General features: G+C 39.4%; 2 protein-coding genes, 1 long non-coding RNA gene and 1 pseudogene across 3 annotated transcripts; 3 read left to right on the top strand and 1 right to left on the bottom strand.

The window, feature by feature from the left end:
* Positions 1 to 2,208: 2,208 nt before the first annotated feature.
* Positions 2,209 to 6,809, top strand: LOC145976643 (uncharacterized). The gene is made up of 6 exons (XM_083107873.1): positions 2,209 to 2,476; positions 2,586 to 2,859; positions 2,951 to 4,291; positions 4,858 to 5,138; positions 5,189 to 6,323; positions 6,383 to 6,809. The coding sequence occupies exons 1-6, from the start codon at positions 2,209 to 2,211 to the stop codon at positions 6,807 to 6,809; spliced, it is 3,726 nt and encodes a 1,241-aa protein (XP_082963999.1).
* Positions 6,810 to 6,896: 87 nt separating this feature from the next.
* On the top strand, positions 6,897 to 7,583 carry LOC145976642 (uncharacterized). Its single transcript, XM_083107872.1, has one exon. It carries the CDS (start codon positions 6,897 to 6,899, stop codon positions 7,581 to 7,583), a length of 687 nt encoding a protein of 228 aa, XP_082963998.1.
* Positions 7,584 to 9,879: 2,296 nt separating this feature from the next.
* On the bottom strand, positions 9,880 to 10,594 carry LOC145977167 (uncharacterized). The gene is made up of 2 exons (XR_014440447.1): positions 10,376 to 10,594; positions 9,880 to 10,275 (listed from the first exon to the last, which is right to left on the bottom strand). It is a non-coding gene; the product is annotated as an uncharacterized LOC145977167 (long non-coding RNA).
* Positions 10,595 to 12,284: 1,690 nt separating this feature from the next.
* Positions 12,285 to 13,783, top strand: LOC145976641 (uncharacterized; annotated as a pseudogene).
* The last annotated feature ends 8,317 nt before the right edge of the window (positions 13,784 to 22,100 follow it).

Here is a 22,100-nt window from a genome sequence, read left to right as displayed (position 1 = left end):
ATAATAGAAGAGAAATTAAACAAAAGAGATTACATCGTAGAAGTGGACGGCGCCAAATATCGAAGAAATCTTGTTCATATTCAACCGTTCGGCAATGGGAATCAGAGAGAGACCACAACTGATTCATTAAATAAACCCAATCAGGAAAGCACACACTCTTCCAACCCAAGCTCAAATTCGACGAAGGATACAGCAGTAGATAACATATGTACGCAGACCCAAGAAGAACGCAACAAAATAAAGGAGACCAATAGCATAAAGGAACCTCAGAGTAAAGAAAGAATCCATCAGCGAAAAGAACACAGCCTCAGCGACCATGAGAATAATTCAATAAAAGAAGACGTAAAAGAGTCACAAATACTTACAAGACCGAAAAGAAGTCGTAAAATGCCAAAGAATCTAGACGATTACGTATTAAGCGTCGTCTACAATGAGATTTTAAGGAGACTTAAGGCGTAAGACTTAAGAAATTGACCAATCACAGTCGAGTATTCTCTTAATTCTTGACTGTGATTGGTCAATTTTTTAAGTCTTACGCCTTAAGTCTCCTTAAAATCTCATTGTAGACGCCGCTTTAGACAAATAGACTCAATAACTATGGTTTTGTTTTATTTCTTTTCTTCTTGTCTCTCTCTACTCCGTTGTTTCGTTATTTTCTATTTCTATTTTCCTATATATATATATATATATATATACATATTTCAAACTCAAGAACTCAAGAACTTATATACAGTTGTACGATATAATTTAGCTACCCCGTACACTCATAACACCCCGTATTTAAATCATATAGTTTAAAACAGGAAAAAGCTAGATTTTTCCTGGGCTAGATTTTTGATGGGCCCAATGTAAAATTTAAAATTACACTACGGACCGCGCACGCGCGTAGCTAAATTTCGAACTTATATATCTCGTCTCCTCTGTATTATCTGGAAATCATCACATAGAGATTAGGCAAAGTGAAATCTCTTTTTTTATGAGTTTTTTTATTTTCTCTGCAAGTAAAGTTTAATTGTTGTAAGTCGGATTGAAAAGCTTCGTAGGTCGTTTCTGACCCACAGGCTGCCTGTTGCACATTCGTAGTCTAAAGCTTATTTTATAAAAATGTAAATTGTACTTGCTAAATGAAAGGATTAAGAAATATATATTGTATATATGTATATTGTATAATCAAATTTTTTATTTTATTCAAGATATGTAAACGACGGAGCGGGAGGGGGGGCACGCCAAGTTTTCATATCTTATTTCGACCTGAAGGTCATTTATGCGATTTAGAATTTGTGTAAAACTTTTTTAAATTATATACATCATATAAAAAATACTTTAGGAATTAAAGTAATCTTAACTCATTTAGTATCGATTACGAATTAATATCACATAATTTATTGTACTTGGCTAATAGTATTGATCTCATATCGGTTTTTAAATATTTTATTTTTATCACTCTTTTAGATTTTTTGATTTTTTTTATGTACTTGGCGTATTTTTTTACCTTTTGTTCGAAACGCATCGAGCATTAAAAAATTAATTAAGACTCGTAATTGTGCTCGACAAAAAAGGAGAGTCAAGGGCCCGACCATTCGTTCGGCGCCTCTGGCAGCCGATAACGAGATATCTCTTTGTCCGCGCAAATCCAAAAACAGCGCTCATCCTTCTCGAAAGATCTAATAACAACAAAGCATGTTAGATCGTTAAATTTTAAACGTTATCTCAGCAACCGTCGAGTGCTTGAAAAATCTGGATCTTTCGAGAAGGGCTTGAGTATAAATTGACGCGATCAGAGAGCGCTGGGCCTTTTGTCGAAAAGTCTCCGACGCGCTCATTTCGTTCTCGAATATTTAAAAAACGCTCTTTCCGTTGCTCGCGGAATATAGTGATTCTCGCCGTTGCTTGCGGATTCTAAAATTTTGCTCGAAATTTTCGATCTTTCTTTCGCTGCTAATTAAAAGACTGTAAATATATTAAGATTGTGTATTTGTGGATTAGAATAAAGACTTTGTACATAGATATATATATCTATCGGGACTTATCGTTCTCTTTCTCTCGTGCCGCGCTCACTTCCCGGTCTATTCTCGCGCTCTCTCAAACATTTGCTGGTCCTTCGAGCCGGATCGCTTGTCCGGTGCCGTGCAGTGAAGTGAGTGACCGTGCCCTTTCAGTGACCTTCCGTGCTATTCCGGACAGTGGCTGCCAAAGAAGAGAGGAATCATGAGTCGTAAAGCTGAATTACTAATTACCGCCGCAACAGATCTCTACGGCAAAATCGCCCGCACTCATGATAATCTAATGAAGCTGGGCGCTGCCAAAATCACGGTGGACGCCGTGGAGGCGCGCTTGCAGTCCTTGGAAAAGTTTTGGTCCAAATTCGACACACACAACGACGAGCTCTTGAACTACTTAGACCAAATCGCAGATTCGGAGTACTTAAGGCTCGACATACCTGCTCTGGCTGAGGAGGTCTACCTCAGTAATAAAGGTATGCTGCTAGACCTTCTACGTAGCCTCAAGACCGAGGAAAAGGAAGCTGCTAGATGACGCGAGAGCCGTCATCTCAGGCTCCTCGCACTACTCTTTCACGAATACAGCTGCCACCGTTTTCTGGGCTCTACCAGGACTGGCCCTCCTTCCGGGACCTCTTCAACTCCATCATCGGCCAGGGCACCGCTATCTCGCAGGTAGAAAAGCTGCACTACCTGAGGACGTGCCTGAAGAGAGAAGCAGCTTTATTGGTAGGAGATCTACCAGTCACCGGCGAGAACTTCACCCGAGCCTGGACAAAGCTAACTCATCATTACGAGAACAAACGCCTCCTGGTTCGTTCGTATCTCTCTCGCTTCTCGTCGCTTCCGGTCCTGAAGGGTGAGTCCGCTTCTGAATTGCGCAAATTATTGCACGGCGTTATCAATACGGTCAGCTCACTCGAGAGCATTGGTTGACCGATTACAAGCAGCGAAGACTATTTCATCTACTCGGTGACTGAAAAACTCGATCCCCGATCGCGGCGTGAATGGGAGCATTCGGTCAAGGGTACGACGGAGCCGCCGTCATACTCCACGTTGAGATCGTTTCTTGAAGAAAGATTGCAAACTCTCGAGGCCCTTCAGCCCTCGAAGGCTACGCCGGAGCCCGCTTCTTCCAAATCGAGCGCTTGTTCCAATCGATCCGCGCGCGTACAACACGCGCGAAAATCAGAGTATAAGCGTGGTCGTTGTTCCGTCTGCCAGCAAGATCACTACATAATGTTCTGCGACGGGTATAAGTCGAAAACCGCGGCCGAGAAGAAACAGCTGGTGGAAACTGCCAACTTGTGCTTGAACTGTCTTGGCAAGCACAAAGTCAGCGAATGTGCATCGAAGAAGGCTTGCTCAGCTTGTGGCGAGAGGCACCACACTACACTGCACGACGCGTGCAACGCATCCGCGATCTTAAAGACATCGCACACTACGCGTAATTCGCCGAACGTTCCCGTCGCCGTCTTGCTCGCGACCGCACGCGTTCGCGTAACGGATCGGTACGGAGTTACGCACGTCGCTCGCGCACTAGTAGACCAGGGCTCAGAGTCCTCGCTCATCTCCGAGGCATTGGTGCAGCGCCTGAGACTCGCTCGAACACCCACATCCGTCGCAGTGTTCGGAGTAGGCGGAAAGCAAACGGGGTGTGCCCGCGGCCGAGTAGCCCTCAATCTATCATCTTTAGGAGGTGGACTAACGGTGAGGGTCTCGGCACTAGTATTTCCTCGGCTAACAGTGTATGACGGTGGGATCAAGGCCGACTCAAATGCTTGGAAATATCTTGACGGACTGGACCTGGCGGATCCAGGCTTCCTAACGGCAGACCCGGTGGACATTCTGTTGAGCGCGGACGTTTATGCAGCCATTCTTCAGGAAGGCGTTCGCAAGGGTGAACCTCATCAACCTGTGGCGCAGAAGACCTCATTGGGATGGATTCTCTCCGGCTGCGTCAGCTCTCCGACGGCATCGCGCCGCACTATCGCTAACGCGTGCACCACCGAGGAAGATCTGTCGGTTCTCGTCCGTCAGTTCTGGCAGCAGGAGGAGCTTCCCGTCCAGGATTCGTCTCATAGCCTTGAGGATCGAAAGTGCGAAGAATTCTTTCGCCGAACATATACTCGTACTCCGGAAGGTCAATACATGGTTCGCCTTCCGGTACTCGAGCCACTGCCGGATCTCGCAGCCACGCACCAATCCGCTCAGCGAGTCTTGGCGAGCATGGAAAAGAGGTTCGTTCGGGAGCCTCATCTGCAAGACTTGTACAAAGACTTCATGAGGCAGTACGAGGATTTAGGACACATGAGCCTGGCTGACCCTCCGACGTCAAATCGTCGATCCCACATCTTGGGGGATGTGGTCACTCTACGGCGTTGTGCTCGTCGGTGCCGTTTTATACGGAAGGCCAGTCGGAAGCCAGCATGTACGCGAATACCTCCACCGGCACTTATTTGGTCAGCGAGCGACCTTTTCAAGGATCCTCCATGGCAATCGGTATTGCATCCATCGAGCAAGATACCAACATCGCTCTGGAGTCGCATATCACTGTGTTAAAAAGCAGCATTAGGTGTGAGGTCTGGATAGCTCAGTGGTCTAGAGCAGTTGCCCGGAAAGCGAAAGACTCGGGTTCGATTCCCGATCCAGCCACTTGCGCCTCACATATTTTTCTAGTCTGCGAATATTGTTTTCTAGCAATTATTCGTTAGGTTGAAAAATGTGTGAATGCTCTCTCCACAGGATATGCGTCAATGCCGTTGCCATGGATGGATTCTGTCGCTCGTTGATCAAATGGGCGTAAAGACACGTCAGACCTCCTCCCACATACATCCCTATCTTTCTCTCGAATCAGCTACTTGCCGCATTACGGCGTCATGCGCGAAGCTAGCTCCACAACCAAGCTGCGCGTCGTATTTAATGGCTCCTCAACCGTATCGTCCGGAACCTCTTTAAATCAACACCTCCTGGTGGGGCCAAACTTGCTGCCGCAGCTCGCCGACATTCTGGCAAAGTGGCGTCGTCATTGCTACGCCCTGGCAACGGATGTGGAAAAAATGTATCGTCAGATACTAATCCATCCTGAAGACCGCGAAGGATTTTATGGCGTTACAAGGAGGTCGACAAAGTTCGTGAGTATCAACTTAATACAGTTACTTACGGACTCGCGTGTGCTTCATTTTTAGCCATGCGCACTCTCCGCCAACTCGCGGATGATCAAGAGGAGCGATATCCCTGCGGCGCCGCTATCATCCGCCGTGACGTCTACATGGACGACGTACTCACGGGCGCAGATACCAAGGAAGAAGCGTTGGCATTGCAACGGCAGCTAATTGATCTCTGCATGGCGGGCGGTTTCCCGCTACGGAAATGGTCAACGAACGATCCCACGCTCTTGGCTGACATCCCCGTCGAACATCCCATGAGGCAAGAAATTCGCGCGTGGCGGCCACATGAAACCCACGCGACGCTCGGACTCCAGTGGCATCCAGCCACTGATTGCTTCTCGTTTGCGACGAGGCACATATCCGTGACGCGGATAACGAAGCGCTCCGCTCTCTCTCTAACGTCAAGCCTCTTCGACCCGCTCGGATGGCTGGCTCCTGCGGTCGTGAGAGCAAAAATTGCTCTTCAACAGATCTGGCTCCAGGGCCTTGGATGGGACGACCCTCTCGATGACATCTTGGCCAGGACGTGGCACAACTATCAGACGGAACTCCCGCTGTTAGAGCAAATACGAATTCCCCGGTGGATGGGTTATCACACGGCGAACACCGAGATCGAGGTGCATGGATTTGCTGACGCCTCCGAGAGCGCCTACGCCGCTGCAGTCTACCTACGAATAAAGAGCGAGAAGTCTTGGGCTACGGCCTTGCTCGCTGCAAAAACGAAGGTTGCCCCAGTCAAACAGGTATCATTACCTCGCCTCGAGCTCTGTGCAGCGACACTCATGGTCAGGCTAGTCTCTCGCCTGCGAACTGTGCTCGAACTTCCACAGGCCCCCGTGCATCTCTGGTCGGATTCCACAGTGGCTCTTGGATGGATAAGGGGCCATCCTGCTAGATGGAAGACATACGTAGCCAACAGGGTAGCCGAAATCCAGGTTACCTGTCCAGACGCGCGATGGCACCATGTTCCCGGCCGGGAGAACCTGCGGACTGCGCTTCCCGCGGTCTGTCACCAAGTCACCTTGTTGACCACCAGCTCTGATGGCAAGGCCCTTCGTGGCTCAAGGCGGATGCTCACTCTTGGCCAAAGGCCGCCGTTACGAATACCGAGGAGGCTCTACCAGAAGCACGAGTCAAGGTCCACGCAAGCGAAGTATCTGAGCCGCCCGTGAAAGAACCTGAGGAACTGCTGCGATTCTCCTCTCTTAACAGGCTGCTGCGCGTGACAGCTTGGTGTCGACGTTGGCTTCCCCGACGTAAAATCGAGAGCCAGTCAGCCACCGATCTTAATGCTGCCTATGGAGCAGCTCTATCCACGACCGAGCTCGATGCCACGCGACTGTTATGGATCCGGTTGGCGCAAGCCGGAAAATTTAAGCTGGAATTAACAGCTCTACGACAGAGTCGAAGCCTGCCAAAATCCAGTCCACTTATTCGTTTTACTGCTTTTGTAGATTCTGAAGGTCTACTCCGTGTGGGTGGACGCCTGAAGCATGCGCTGCTGGCCTATGACGAGCGACACCCCATCATCCTGCCTAGCGACTCTCACCTTACACGACTCGTCATCGACGCCTGCCATCTCCGCTCACTTCACGGTGGGGTTCAGTTGACCTTGGGTCTGTTGCGGCAACGTTATTGAATTCTTCGAGGCCGCGCTATCGTCAAACAGCGAATCCACCAGTGCGTGACGTGCACGCGATGGCGGGCGGCGACTCCCCAACAGATCATGGGCAACCTTCCTCGAGAGCGGGTAACACCGGCGAGACCATTTCTTCATGCCGGGTTAGATTATGCCGGACCCATTCTTCTGCGAACAACCAAGGGGCGAGGTCATCGGACTAACAAGGCCTTTATCGCCATCTTTGTCTGTCTGGCTACGAGAGCCGTGCATCTGGAGGCCGTCTCAGACTACACCGCGGACGCCTTCCTAACAGCGCTATGCCGATTCATCTCCCGGCGTGGCATGTGCAGCACCATCCGCAGCGACTGCGGCACGAACTTCGTCGGGGCCGACGCTCAACTGAGAGCCCTCTTCACGGCGAGTAATCCGGAGCAACGTGCAATTGAGCAGCGGCTTGCGGCAGAGAGCATCCAGTGGAAATTCAATCCACCATCAGCACCCCACTTTGGCGGCATATGGGAAGCCGCCGTCAAATCGGTCAAACACCATCTGCGCCGGATGTTGGGGGACGCGAAGCTAACATACGAGGAGATGAGTACTCTCCTCGCTCAGATTGAAGCATGTCTTAATTCCCGGCCATTACAGGCTCTCTCAGACGATCCAGACGACCTCGCAGCCTTAACGCCAGGGCACTTTCTTGTGGGATCGGCGCTGACAGCTATCCCGGAGCCGTCTCTGGTGGATCAACCTTCCAATCGGCTAACCCGCTGGCGTCTCCTTCAGCAGATGTGAGACCATTTCTGGGATCGATGGGCAAAGGAATATCTGCATGGACTCATCCATCGTCTGAAGTGGTGGAAAAGGAGTGAGGACTACAAAATCGGACGACTGTGTCTCATCCGCAATGAGATTACTCCATCGACACGGTGGCCTTTGGCGCGCATCGTGCGAGTCCACCCAGGCGAGGATGGACAAACTCGCGTCGTAACCGTTCGGTCCGCTACCTCGGAGCTCACTCGACCGATTGCGAAGCTCGTCCTACTATCTCAACGCGACAACGACCTTGTAGAAGGGTCGTCGTCTCCATAGCGACCACATCATTTTTATTCTTTTTCTTTTCTCTTCTCTTCTTTCTTTTGTTAATTTTTTTTGTTAATCACTGTAAACAATCATCTGTCCTTGTCTAGCTTCGATTTATTAGCAACCGTCACCATAACTAACGGCATACGTCTCGTTCTCGACCGCCAGCAGGAGCATACCGCGCATCCACTGCTCAAGTCACCTAATTTCGCCAAACGCTTTCGGCGAGGCGGGCGGGATGTTCGAAACGCATCGAGCATTAAAAAATTAATTAAGACTCGTAATTGTGCTCGACAAAAAAGGAGAGTCGAGGGCCTGACCATTCGTTCGGCGCCCCTGGCAGCCGATAACGAGATATCTCTTTGTCCGCGCAAATCCAAAAACAGCGCTCGTCCTTCTCGAAAGATCTAATAACAACAAAGCATGTTAGATCGTTAAATTTTAAACGTTATCTCAGCAACCGTCGAGTGCTTGAAAAATCTGGATCTTTCGAGAAGGGCTTGAGTATAAATTGACGCGATCAGAGAGCGCTGGGCCTTTTGTCGAAAAGTCTCCGACGCGCTCATTTCGTTCTCGAATATTTAAAAAACGCTCTTTCCGTTGCTCGCGGAATATAGTGATTCTCGCCGTTGCTTGCGGATTCTAAAATTTTGCTCGAAATTTTCGATCTTTCTTTCGCTGCTAATTAAAAGACTGTAAATATATTAAGATTGTGTATTTGTGGATTAGAATAAAGACTTTGTACATAGATATATATATCTATCGGGACTTATCGTTCTCTTTCTCTCGTGCCGCGCTCACTTCCCGGTCTATTCTCGCGCTCTCTCAAACACCTTTATAAGGTTTTTTTAGGGGATCTCACTGCTTTTTGTAAAAAATATTATTTCTACAGAAAATATATGTTAGATTTTTTAAAGATATTTTTTTATATACTTGACGTATTTTATTTTACCGTTATAAGGTTGTTTCTAGAGAGATATCATCACCTTTTTGTAAAAATTTATATTATTTCTGCAAGAAATATATACGCATTTTTAAAAATCTTTACTAAAGGTAAGTCGCGTATTTTTACAAGGCTTCATTTTCTAGATATTAGAGTTCACTCCCAAGGGTTTTTGAATATTATTACAATACGATAAATTAGTCTAATTAGAAGTTTTATCTAACGGCACAGTTTTTATATTTTTGTGATACCGTTTTCGAGATAGATTAGATTTTACCCCCAAGAGGTTTTTGAAAATTGTTATGCGATAAATTAATCTCTCACACGTATACACACACATATACACATATCACACGTATGCACACACATGTACATAAATGGTTTTGTTTCTTAAGGCTCCGGAGTAGTCACCTCGGCCATCTTGAAATCGTGACGTCATAAGCGAGAAAGGACACCCAGATTTATATTGCGACTGACATCTAAATAAAAACATATTTGAATGAAATAAGACTACCAATCTCTTCAGCACACCTGTAAAAATGGACGGATACTAATCCTTTCCTTTCACAATTTATAAATAGCCGTAAATTGAGTCCGAAATGAAGCCTTGAAAATGCGAAAAAACACGCGATTTGACAGTTGTCGAAAGGAGAGGAAAATGTTACTTTCTAAAGTTTATTCCTTATACAGCTTAGTATCCGTCCATTTTTATAAGTTTCCTTAATACATTGCACACCACAACACTAGCACAAAGCAAATAATTATGAAATGGGACGCAACGTAAATTGGGCTGTCATTTCTCGCTTACAAGGCCATTTTTCACGCCTTATAGTTCACCGATTTATAGCAGTGAGGCGCTGCATGAGAATTTTGACATGTGGGTAACGTGTGGGTAATATGTCGATACCATGTAGGTAACGTAGAAATATTTATACATAATGAGGCCCTTGCACAATGCCAAGCAAGAGAAATAGGAATAGGGAAGAATATAGGAAAGAGAGAGAGGAAAGATATTATTTATTATAATGAAAATAATTAATATTAAAATCTATGACTTCATAAATCTGAGAAATAAGATATTTTATTAATATTATTATTATATATATTATTATAATAAAACTTTTTTTTATATGTATATATATTTTTTAATATTTTTTAATATTTTAATAATTTTAATGTGTGTAATTAAAAATAAAGACAGGCCCAGATCCAGGACGAGAGTCTGAGTGACCCATCCTCCCAACGCGTCCTCGTCCTCTCCATCCTCCTCTCCATCCTCCTCTTCCTCCTCTCCATCTTCCACCTCTCCATCCTCCTCTCCAGTCTCCTGTACTGTCTCCTCTCCAGTTTCCTCTCCATCCTCCTCTCCAGTCTCCTCTACTGTCTCCTCTACTGTCTCCTCTCCAGTTTCCTCTCCATTCTCCTCTCCATCCTCCTCTTTTCACTCTTGTTGAGTAATAACTATATGTACACAGAAAACGTAGCAATTAAAAAATTTAATTAAATTTACAAAATAGAAATAATTTTAAAACTTTTTGTATATATTTAAAATTTAACATACTTTTTATTTCTTTCCTTTAATTTTGTTCCTCCTCTTTTCTTCTTCTTTTCCTTCTCTTTTCTTTCATTTTCTTTATCTTCGTCTTCATTAGTCGTCTCTTCTTCTGCACTCATCTCATTTTCTTCCTCGTCCTTTCTTCTTTCATCTTTTCTTCCCTGCTCTTTTTCCAATCTCCTAATTCAATCATGTCGTTTATTAAATGTTTTATTTACAGGACTTTAATTTAAAGAATACTCTAACAAAAAAAAAGAAAATAATCTAAAAAGAAAACAATACATGTTATATATATATATATATATATATATATATATATATATATATATATACAGGGTGAGCCATTTTAATTAACGCACGCAATTATTTCGGAAACAAAGCATTTTAGAGAAAAATGTTTCAGACAAAAGTTTTATGGTTTCGAGGGGGCCATAAGATGGTATCATTGGTTTGACCTTGAAGAGTTATTTGAAGGTCACATGAAGGTCACCTTCAATTTCTTAAATGGAACCTACAATTTGTCATTGTATATTCTTGTAGCTTATCTCGAGAGCTTTCCAAAACACTATAATTAAGTACCTTTTCGTTAAGTACTTTTTGAGTTATGAGGCTTGAAATAATTTCTTAATTTTACATAAACCGTAAAATATCTTGTAAAATATTCATTTTTCGATTATCTTATCTTAATACTTTTACGTACAAAATAATGAGAGGAATCAATTGGTGTAAAGAAAACACATAGTTGTTTTTAAGAAAAATTATGGAATTGTGAATTGCAAATTACATATTTTTTCTTAAAAACAACTGTGTGTTTTCTTTACACTAATTGATTCCTCTCATTATTTTGTACATAAAAGTATTAAGGTAAGATAATCGAAAAATGAATATTTTACAAGATATTTTATGGTTTATGTAAAATTAAGAAATGATTTGAAGCCTCATAACTCGGAAAGTACTTAATGAAAACTAACTTAATTATAGTATATTTGAGACATTCGCGCATTATTCTCATTAACTCATCTCATTAATTTGTAGGAGAAAAGAAAAATTGAAAAAAATAGATATATTGAATAAAGGAATTAATTTATTAAATAAAGAAATAATGCAAGTAGATCAAAATAAGCATACTTTTCAGGATGATGTAATTATGCATGATAATTTAGCTGCAATGGATATCGAAATAAATATAGATGAGGAAAAATTGACACAAGAGCACAATGACACATTAGATAGTGATGAGCTAACTTTTCACGATGATAGAATTATGCATGGCAAATTAGCTGCAATGGGTCTCGAAATAGATACAGACAAGGAAATAACGACACATACATTAAGTGATAATGAATTGGGAAAAATATTAGAGGACAGCGAGACTGAAGAAAGTGACACTTTAATAACAGATAACAATATAGATGCATACCGCCTAGAAAGTAAGAGTATGCCAGGAAAATGTATCGTAGATTTTGTCTATCTTTTTGAACAGTTACATGAAAAATTTGATAACCATAGTCACGGAATAGAATGTAGTTTTCGTGACTTAATATTTATTGGTGCCCGAGCGTATGGACTAAAAAATAAATTCTTTTTCAAATGCCGAATGTGCAATTTTGAAAGCTTCGTCTGGAGTGAGTCGCCCCCTGACAAAAGTCTACATGTAAATATAGGGGCAGTGGCTGGCGCAATACTAACTGGTACAGGATATACACAGTTACAAGAAAGTTGCGCTGCTATGAATATTAAGTGCATGACAAAAAAAACTTATGAAAAGGCCCATGAAACTGCTGCTGAAGCATTTGCAAAAATTGCAGAAGAAAGCATGAATGCTGCTGCGAATGAAGAACGTGATTTGGCATTACAACGCAATGAAATAATAAATGGAATACCACATATAGCAGTAAAAGGTGACGGAAGCTGGATGAAAAGATCATACAGAACAGGACGGTATGATTCTTTATCAGGTGTAGGCACAATAATTGGTGCACGAACAAGCAAAGTACTGCACATGTCTGTAAAAAATAAATATTGTGCAGTTTGTGTTACAGCAGAGAAGCTTAAAAAAGAACCTAAATCATAAATGTTATAAAAATTGGGGTAGAGATTGTAGTTCAACAAGCATGGAAGCAGAAGCGATTGTAGAAGGATTTAAGAGAAGCATAGAAAAGCGCGGACTAATTTATTCCACATTTATAGCAGACGGAGATAGCGGTGTATATAAAAAAATTATACAAGCAAATCCATATCCTAATGTTTTTATAGAAAAAATAGAATGTCGAAATCATTTATTGCGCAACTTGGCATCAAAAATAAAGGAAATAGCAAAGACAAAAGGACGTTTTGGCAAATTAAGAAATGTAATTGGTAATCGGATACTTCGAATTAGAACAGCTGTAACGAAAGCTGTAGAATATCGTTTGGAGGAGGAGAGTACAATGCAAGAAAAAATTAAAGCTCTCAAAATAGACGTGGATAATATAATAAATCACGTTTTTGGCGAACATAATGGATGTGCAAGAATAGGATATTTCTGCGATGGATCGCAAAAACGAAGAAAACGAAGAAAATTATATTCCAGAATTAAAAAGATGTGGACTATATGAAAAGCTTCAAAATGCATTAAAATATATAAGTTGGAATGCCAAAAGTTTATTACAAAATAAAGACAGTAATAGAGTAGAAACTTTTAACTCTGTAATAGCAAAATGTACTGGTGGAAAAAGAGTTAATTATGGTCTAAGAGGATCGTATGAAACGCGTTGTAATGCTGCAGCAGTCACATTTAACACTGGCAAGCCTATAAGTCATTTAAGTAATGTTCTGGGAACAAAACCAGGGGAAATAGCAGTGCATTTAGAAGATAAGAAAAAAACAAGTGCACATGACATGAGAAAACGATCAACACCGCAACGTTACGTAAAACGTGCAATAGGTAACAAAGATTATGGGCCGCAGGCTGATAAACCTGATGCAACATCAGCCGAAATTGAATTAAGAAAAGCGCAACACATGCATATGCTACGAGATTGGCAATTAAAGCGAGTAGCAATAGAAGAAGAAACTAAAGAACAAGCAGCAAGCGGCATTTGGCGATTTAGAAAAAGGAATAAATATATGACAATGCATTCTGCGCTGGGCGCAGTGATTACTGTCAAAATAATGCATTCTGCGCTGGGCGCAGTGATTACTGTCAAAATAATGCATTCTGCGCTGGGCGCAGTGATTACTGTCAAAATAATGCATTCTGCGCTAGGCGTAGTGATTACCGTCAAAATAATGCATTCTGCGCTGGGCGCAGTGAGTATTAATATCAAAATGCATTCTGCGCTGGGCGCAGTTAACCATAGTCAAATGAAATGTATGTGCAATTCCGCTTATCTACTTGCATTCTGCGTTGAGCTCAGTGAAAATCTAAAATGAAAAAATATAGAATCGTGCTAATTACCCATATATACATATGGGTGCATTTATATCTTGCCGTTAGAGTTGAAATTATCAATTCTCTAATGGATAGATATGATTGCAATCCGTATGTACAGTAGGAGGTCTACTATCCAGTAGGATTCGGTTTCCGTCTCTCCAATTTTTTTCGTTTTTTTCAATTATATTTTTTATGTAATTTTACCACAAAATATTTATTTCTCTAAAAACAAATTAATATGTTTTTAGATAAATAAACATTTGTGGTAAGATGTTGTAAGATTGTCGAAAATACTACAATTTTCGTATTATATGTCATCTTACTATAAAAAATACAATTTTTTTATTGCGCATTTTTTGAAAGTAATTTTTATGAGATTTTTATGATTAAAATGACACCAAACACAATATGAATCGGATAATTTTAATTACATAAATAATTAATATTTTGATTATTGATTAATTAAAAATCATCCGATTTATATCGTGTTTGATGTCATTGTAATCAGAAAATTCTCATTAATCCATTAAAATTATTTTCAAACCGATAAAATGCGAAATAAAAGTTTCAATTTTTATTTTCTAAAATGTTTATATTATAGATAAGATAAGATCTTCGCGAGACTAGTGAGTCGTCGAAAGAGAGGGAGAGACCAAGTAAGGAGTAAGCGAGATGAACAACATGAAAGAGTTACGAAGTCTCGTTCGCGAGCCTTCCTTTATCTCCAGTCTTTCGTATCATATTTCATCTTTCCGCAGAAAATACAATTTTTACATTTCGCATTTTATTGATCCGAAAATAATTGTAATGGAGTAATGAGATTTTTACGATTAAAATGACACCAAACACGACATAAATCGGATTATTTTTAATTACATAAATAATAAAAATATTCATGTAATTAAAAATTATCCGGTTCATATTGTGTTTGGTATCATTTTAATCACAAAAGTCTCATTAAAATTATTTTCCAACTTGCGATAAAATGCGCAATAAAAAAATTTATTTTTTATAACAAGATGACATATAATACGAAAATTGTAGTATTATATAAGATATATAATTATTATTAATTACATATATATTATTATTATATATATAAGATATATAATATTATATTTATTATAAGCTTCGATGCTCGAAAATATAAGAGTTTTTTTTGGTTTAAAATTTTTAATGTTAATTTATTTACTAACTATATATTATCATCATTATCTCTGTCATTAGGTGCTTTCCATTTACATCAAAACTCAGATAAATATCACTTCTGTTTTTCTTCAACATTCATGTTAAAGAAAGACAGAAGTGAGATTTATCTGAGTTTTGATATAAATGGAAAGCACCTATTATTATAAAAGAACTGTATGTAACGACTTACCATATGATCACTGGTAAGACGTTGCATATAGTTCTTATTCCTACCGCATTCTCTTATGTCGCCACCGTCAACTCAGAGTTTCACGGTGAGTACTCCGGAGCCTTAAAGCATTTTTGCACACTAAAGCGAATAAACATATATGCGCGGTATGAACGCAGCTTGAGAAACAAAATCGCTTTGAATGTGTGCGTGCGAAGATACGTTCATGAGTCTGAACCTTATTATGAAGGAAAATGAAAAATGTCGCAATTCTGACATGCGATTATCATTTCTCAGGATTGACTGCACCGATTTTATTCAAACTGGTCACAATCGAAAGCTTGTATTCACATTATATCAGAAAAATGCCGTTAGATTTTTAATTACGGCTTTAGTTTCTGAAATATTTCAATCGAAAGTTTATGTGACGTCATCTAACGTAAAATTCCGGATAAGCTACTTGGTAGCGCCGCGTCGAGAACAGTGACTCGGATCCAATTTTTTATCAGTTTTTTATGTACTTGGCTCGGATCCAATTTTTTATCAGTTTTTTATGTACTTGGCGTCGCGACGCTACCGCGTCGCTTGATATTCGAAGGCGTTCATATGCGATGACACTTCGACTAGTTCTCCCGGACAATGAGAACTAATCCACTCCCACATAGCACAAGTAATGCGCCTACTCTTCCCATAAGGAAGCACATACTTTTCATCTAATCGATGACCTTCAGGTTTCCAGACAAACAGACGTCGATCATCTGCCGAACAAAATACCTTCTCGTCAACCCAGATAGTTCGATCCCAATCTTCCGGTGACGCGGTGTTTAATTGATGCAGCGCAAAAGCGACACGATTATCACGATGTCGATTCGTCAATGGAATCTTACGTGCAGGACGATAACAGTGCACATTATTCTTGCACAAAATAGTAGACTGAATGCTAGAACAGTATAGTAGACTGAATTTATTAAATAATTTTTTTCTAAACCATTGATTAAAACGGTTCTTTTCAGAGCCACAATTTATTTTACGTTGGAACATTCGTGCGGAAATTTCATTTAAAAATTTTTAAGAAACATTGTATTTTAACGTATCATTCATTCCTTTCCTGCTTCCTTATATTAATGATATATATATTTATTTTCGTATAGTTAAATCGCGCGCGTGTATTACCAACTCTGTCCATTATCGACCCAGAGTATTATTTTGTAGCGATCGATAATTAGGTCGATAAATCAGGACTAGTTGGCCGCTGCCGGCTGATGACGCCATGATATATCTCTGCGTCCCCCTTGCCCCGCTAGAGGAGCCACGGAACGAATCATTGTCGCGGAGTGTAAGTACCCCAGCTCGTGTGACATTCGAATGTATAGAACTAGAGCACTAGAAAAGTAGGTATTCTCGTTCCGCCATTTTTCTTCGAACTAGCATGAAAGGTTAGGTATATTTTGTATACGTCAAACGTCAATAATCTTTACATTCTCGAGGTTATAAACACAAACCGAATAAGACAAAATCGGTTGACGGCACGTTTAACACCTCAATAAAAAAAAAAAAAATTATAAACACATCGTGTCTTCGTTTCATCGTCGCATAAAGTTCTAATGGTGCTTTCAAAATGCCTGGCTGCGTTGCATTAAACTGCAGTAATAGACGTGAAAATGGATTTCTACTTTTTTCAATTCCACTGTCAATTTCCAATGTCACAATTCCAACAAATGTAGAGCGACGAAAAAAGTGGCTTCAAGTGGATTTTTTTGATTGCCCTCAGTTGACATTTTACAAATAGCCAAAACTTAACTTAAAAAAAAAAGAAGTAAGTTAGATCGACCACACTGGCAAATTTATTGTTGATAATATATCACGACGTTTCGACCAAGGTTTTGGTCCTTATCAAGTGAACTAAAATATTTATACAGTATTATAAGAAGTAATTGACATACATTAAATTGATAATAAAAATAAAGCTGAAAAAAGATCCAATTAGAAAATTAACTAATAAAATTAATACTCTTGTTAAATCTTGGCGGGATAATGACATAATTAATGAGTCCACACATAGGAAATTGAACTCCACTAATGGTAATCTTCCACGATGTTATGGCTTGCCTAAGATTCATAAAACTGGTTTCCCATTGCGGATTATTGTGTCAGCACTTGGAAGTCCGTTATACAATGTCGCGAAATACATTCATGATATACTACAGATTTCGATTTTGGAACCTAAATCTCATATTAAGGATGGTTGGACATTTGCTAATAATTTGAAGGATAAATCTATTAATGATGACGAAATTATGATTTCACTTGACGTCGCTGCATTATTCACTAATATTCCTAAAGAGTTGGTTTTGAGTGCTGTGACTAAACGTTGAGATCATATTGCTCCTAACACAAAATTTAATTGTTCTCAGTTTTTATACGCGATAGAAACGGTTTTGGATTCCACTAGTTTTTCGTTTAATGGACAGTTTTATGAGCAGATTTTTGGTAGACCTATGGGATCTCTCCTGTCACCTATTCTGTCAGATATCGTGATGGATTTAGAGACGCATTGCTTAAATTTGTTGAGTTTTAATGTTCCAATATATTATAGATATGTGGATGACATTTTTATCATTGTTCCACGTAGAAAGGTGGATGAGATAAAATTGACCTTTAATAATTATCATCCACGTTTGACATTTACTCATGAAATGGAGTCTGATTCGTGTATTAATTTCTTACACACGACTGTCATTCGTTCAGATGGTCGTCTTTTGACTGATTGGTATAGAAAACCCACGTGTTCTGACAGATACATTAATTTCCATTCTAAGCATCCGTTTAAATATAAAATGAACACCATTTATAGTCTCGTTGACCATGCTATTTTATTATTTGATGTTGGGTTTCATTTTAAGAATATAGATATTGTGAAACAAATTTTATCCAACAATTGTTTCCCAACTCAAATTATTGATCGTTACGTCAAAAAAAGACTTGATTTTTGAAGCATCGTGATGACGTAAATATGAATACTGAGCGTGATAATTCAGTCATACCTTCCTACATCTCTCTACCGTTTGTGGATGGCTTGAGCGACGGGATTAGTCGTGTGTTTAAAAATATGGGTCTTAAGGTTGTTTATAATGTACCTAAGAACTTGATGCATTGATTAAACGTGGGAAAGATAGACTGCCTATTAACAGCAGGACGGAAGTTGTTTACAAATTAGATTGTAAAAATTGTAATACGTCATATATTGGCCAAACGAAGAGACATTTACGTACTCGTGTTAAGGAGCATTTTAATAATATCAAAGTGCGCGCAAGTAATCTTTCGGTCATCAGTAAACATAAATTGGAATTTAACCATGATTTCGATTGGTCAATGCCAGTTATTTTACATAATGAAAAACATGTGAGAAAGAGAGAAATTACTGAAATGTTCTTTATTAAAAAGTTTGACAACACTATTAACTTACAAAAGGACACTGAGAATTTAAACAATATTTATGATAAACTAATAAAGGTCGTTTAGTCTTTTTCAGTTAATTAGATGGAGAGATTGACATGATGAAATCTTGACACAGTGATTTCCTCTTTTCTCACAATATAACAGCTAATTAAGGCTCTGTATGTATCTGAATTTTTCGCTTATTTTTATTAACAATTTAATGTATGTCAATTACTTCTTATAATACTGTATAAATATTTTAGTTTACTTGATAAGGACCAAAACCTTGGTCCGAAACGTCGTGATATATTACCAATTTTGCCAGTGTGGTCGATCTAACTTACGTCTTTTATTTTATTTACTGGCGAAATTGAAGAATTTAACATTATTAACTTAAAAATACAAATATGTGAAAATATGACAAAACTGCAACATAAAGACAATTTTTGCGATGAGTATTATTTAAATAACATGCCTTTAATCCTTGAAATTGTTCCAAATATGTGTTGCTTCAAAAACGTGCAATGAAACGGAGACACGATATGTTGATTTACGAAAAATATGACACTTTCTACTTGCGCGTTTAAGAACACATGTCTAATTAATTAAGAATTAATTAACACCTATTTTCAGTTTAACAGAATCGATATTTAAAATTAATTTTTAGATTAATCGCGAGATCGAAAGGCGTATGTATGTACAATCAATGCGTATTGACATATATGGAAACATACCTAACCTTTCATGCTAGTTCGAAGAAAAATGGCGGAACGAGAATACTCATATTTATAGAGCCTTAATAGAACCGTGCTTCTATACTCGTCTATTTTCTTTGCCACAGACTTCTTATATACTACACTAGACTGCTAAAGGCTATAACACACGGATTTTTATAAAACATAGCCATAATACATAACATAAGCTCAAGAACCAATCAGATAGTCGTTTTAGATTTAATATGCTAAGGAAACGGAAAATTACTAAAAACTTAAGCTTAATAAGAAGAATTTTAATCGGTTGAAATTTTTACGTACACGGAATCTGTAGATGTGTTGGAATGGTGGTTCAAATGATTGTGGCACATCTATGTTCTATCTGATCAATGCAAAGAAGAAGAGAGAAATACTGTTTTCTATATATATTTATATATATATTTATTAACTCTGTTTTGATTATTGATTAAAAAATGGGAGACCATAATAGTTATTGTTCTGATAGTTTTTTGATGAGGTTCTATGAATCCATAACAGAGGATAGTGATAAAAATTGTGAAGGACTCGATACAACGATAAATTATGAAAACGATGTATTATTAATTGATTTGATAAAAGGTTATCCTCATCTTTATGACAAATCCTTAAAAGATTATAAAGACCAATTAATGAAGGAAAAATCATGGCTTGAAATTTCAGAAATAATGCAGTTATCAGGTAAATATTTTTTCATCACGTAAATATTTTATTTAATTTTTACTGAATTTTTTACCATTAAAATATTCTCTTTATTCATGTTGATCAAAGTAACAATATTTTTAATCTTGTTTTTAATTTTTTGAGAGAAATCGAAACTTGTTTATAATAAGAGTAGTTTTAATTTGATAAATCAATTTTTTAACATTCAGAATATTTTTATTGCAATCGTTATTTGTTCAAAGCTCGTCTAGCATTAGAAAATTAAGAATCGAGTAATTGCCCTCAATTAAAAAAGCGTTGAGGGCCCGACCACTTAATTCGGCGCCCCTGGCAGCCGATAGCGAGATATCTCTTTGTCAGCGCAAATCCGAAAACAACGCTCGTCCTTCTCGAAAGATCTACTAACATCAAAGCACGTTAGATCGTTAAATTTTTAAACGCTATCTCAGTAACTGTCGAGTGCTTGAAAAATCTGGATCTTTCGAGAAGGGCTTGGGTATAAATTGACGCGATTGGAGAGTGCTGAGCCTTTTGTCTAAAAGTCTCCGACGCGCTCATTTTAGCTCTCCGAAATTTAAAGACGTGCTTTCCGTTGCTCGCGGAATAAACCGATTTTCTCTGCTGCTTGCGGATTCTAAAATTCTGCTCGAATTTCTATTTTCGATATTTCTGTGTTTGTTAATTAAAAGGATCTTTTTGCTCGGTCACCGTTTTTGTGTGCCCGGCTAATTTTCGTCGCTGGCTGGGTGCCGACCGGAGTTTTTCGTCGCGGATTGAAAATCTTATCGCTCTTAAAACAATAACGTTTCTCCTTTTTTTTTGTGTGTATGGGCTTTATTGTGGTCGTGAAAAATAAAGAAAAGTGTTTTGTAACATTACATGACTCGTTTAAATTTTATTGCCGAGTGATCTACCGTCGTGCTGTCCATTGTTCCGGTCGCAATATTTAACATTATTAAATGAAAGATTCAATTAACATTTGTATAATTTTTTTAGTAAACTAATGTCAAGTTCGATGGACTCGTTTAAGAGAAAGGTATTCAAAGGAAAGAAAACAAAGGCAAAATGAGACAAGAAGTAGAAGTGGAATATCTAATCGAGTAGTATAGCCACTATACGACAGAATGAAGTTTTTCGAAAAACATATAGCAAAAAGAAAGTATGTTTAGTACAGTAATACCAGAATGCAGCCTCGGTAGCATGCTATGTTAGCTGGATTCTGGCATTATTGCTTTAGTGGAAAATTTTTAACTATATAATACATAACCATATGGTTTAATGTTGAATCATTTTTCTAAAGTTTGTTTGTGTCGCATGTTTCCTACTTGTCCAAGTGCTTTAAGGGTGCGGACCCATGCAGCGGAATAGCGGAACGCGGAACGAGAGCGGAATCAATCGCGAGCGTACCGCATTTTTCAGCAGCTTTAGCGGAATAGCTTTTTCGCAGACTGCGTAATCAGCGTAATATACACAATATTGCATGTAGCATGTAACCTCAAAATACATAAGTGCAATAAAAATAGTAGTGCAATAAGCGGCAGTAAAAGAAAAAGACATGAGTAATATTCCGTAATTAGTATTATATCCATAATTCGTTGTCACGATGAATTTAACAAGGTATATGTGTATACATATTGCGACGTATTTTCCAATTTCAAAGAATTTTCCTCAGATGGTAGAGAGAAATTTGGGGAACGAAAACGTCGTCAAAAGGAGAGAGCGGAAAAGGTACTTCGGGGCGTTCGGGGGAGCCGGGATGGAGGGTGCTCCTGCGCGAGCCGCGGCGAAGCGAAGACCGTCTCGAGATCTCGAAGTTGGGCGCCAGATATGGTTTTTTACGTATCAATTCGCGAAACGCGAAATTCGCGACAAACACGGGCCTTTTTCGCCACGGCCCGACTAGCTCGCCTAACGGTAGAGGGGCAGGGTTAGGGAAAAGTTTGCTATAATCCTTGATTACGAGGCTCCTCGAAATTGGAAAGATCGGGCAGGCGAGACAATTCAACAATCCCAGCCGACATCTAAATAAATTACGCGAATTTAGAATAAAGAGAAATAACAAATTTATTCAAGAAAAGAAATATAAAAAAAAGAATATAAAGTAAAAGA

This window comes from Camponotus vicinus, unplaced genomic scaffold (genome assembly GCF_025532165.1).
Source record: "Camponotus vicinus isolate PSW18456_S1 unplaced genomic scaffold, iyCamVici1.0 SCAF_9, whole genome shotgun sequence".
Taxonomy (NCBI): domain Eukaryota; kingdom Metazoa; phylum Arthropoda; class Insecta; order Hymenoptera; family Formicidae; genus Camponotus; species Camponotus vicinus.
Note: the sequence above shows the minus strand (reverse complement) of the source record. Positions and strands in the feature narration are given on the sequence as shown.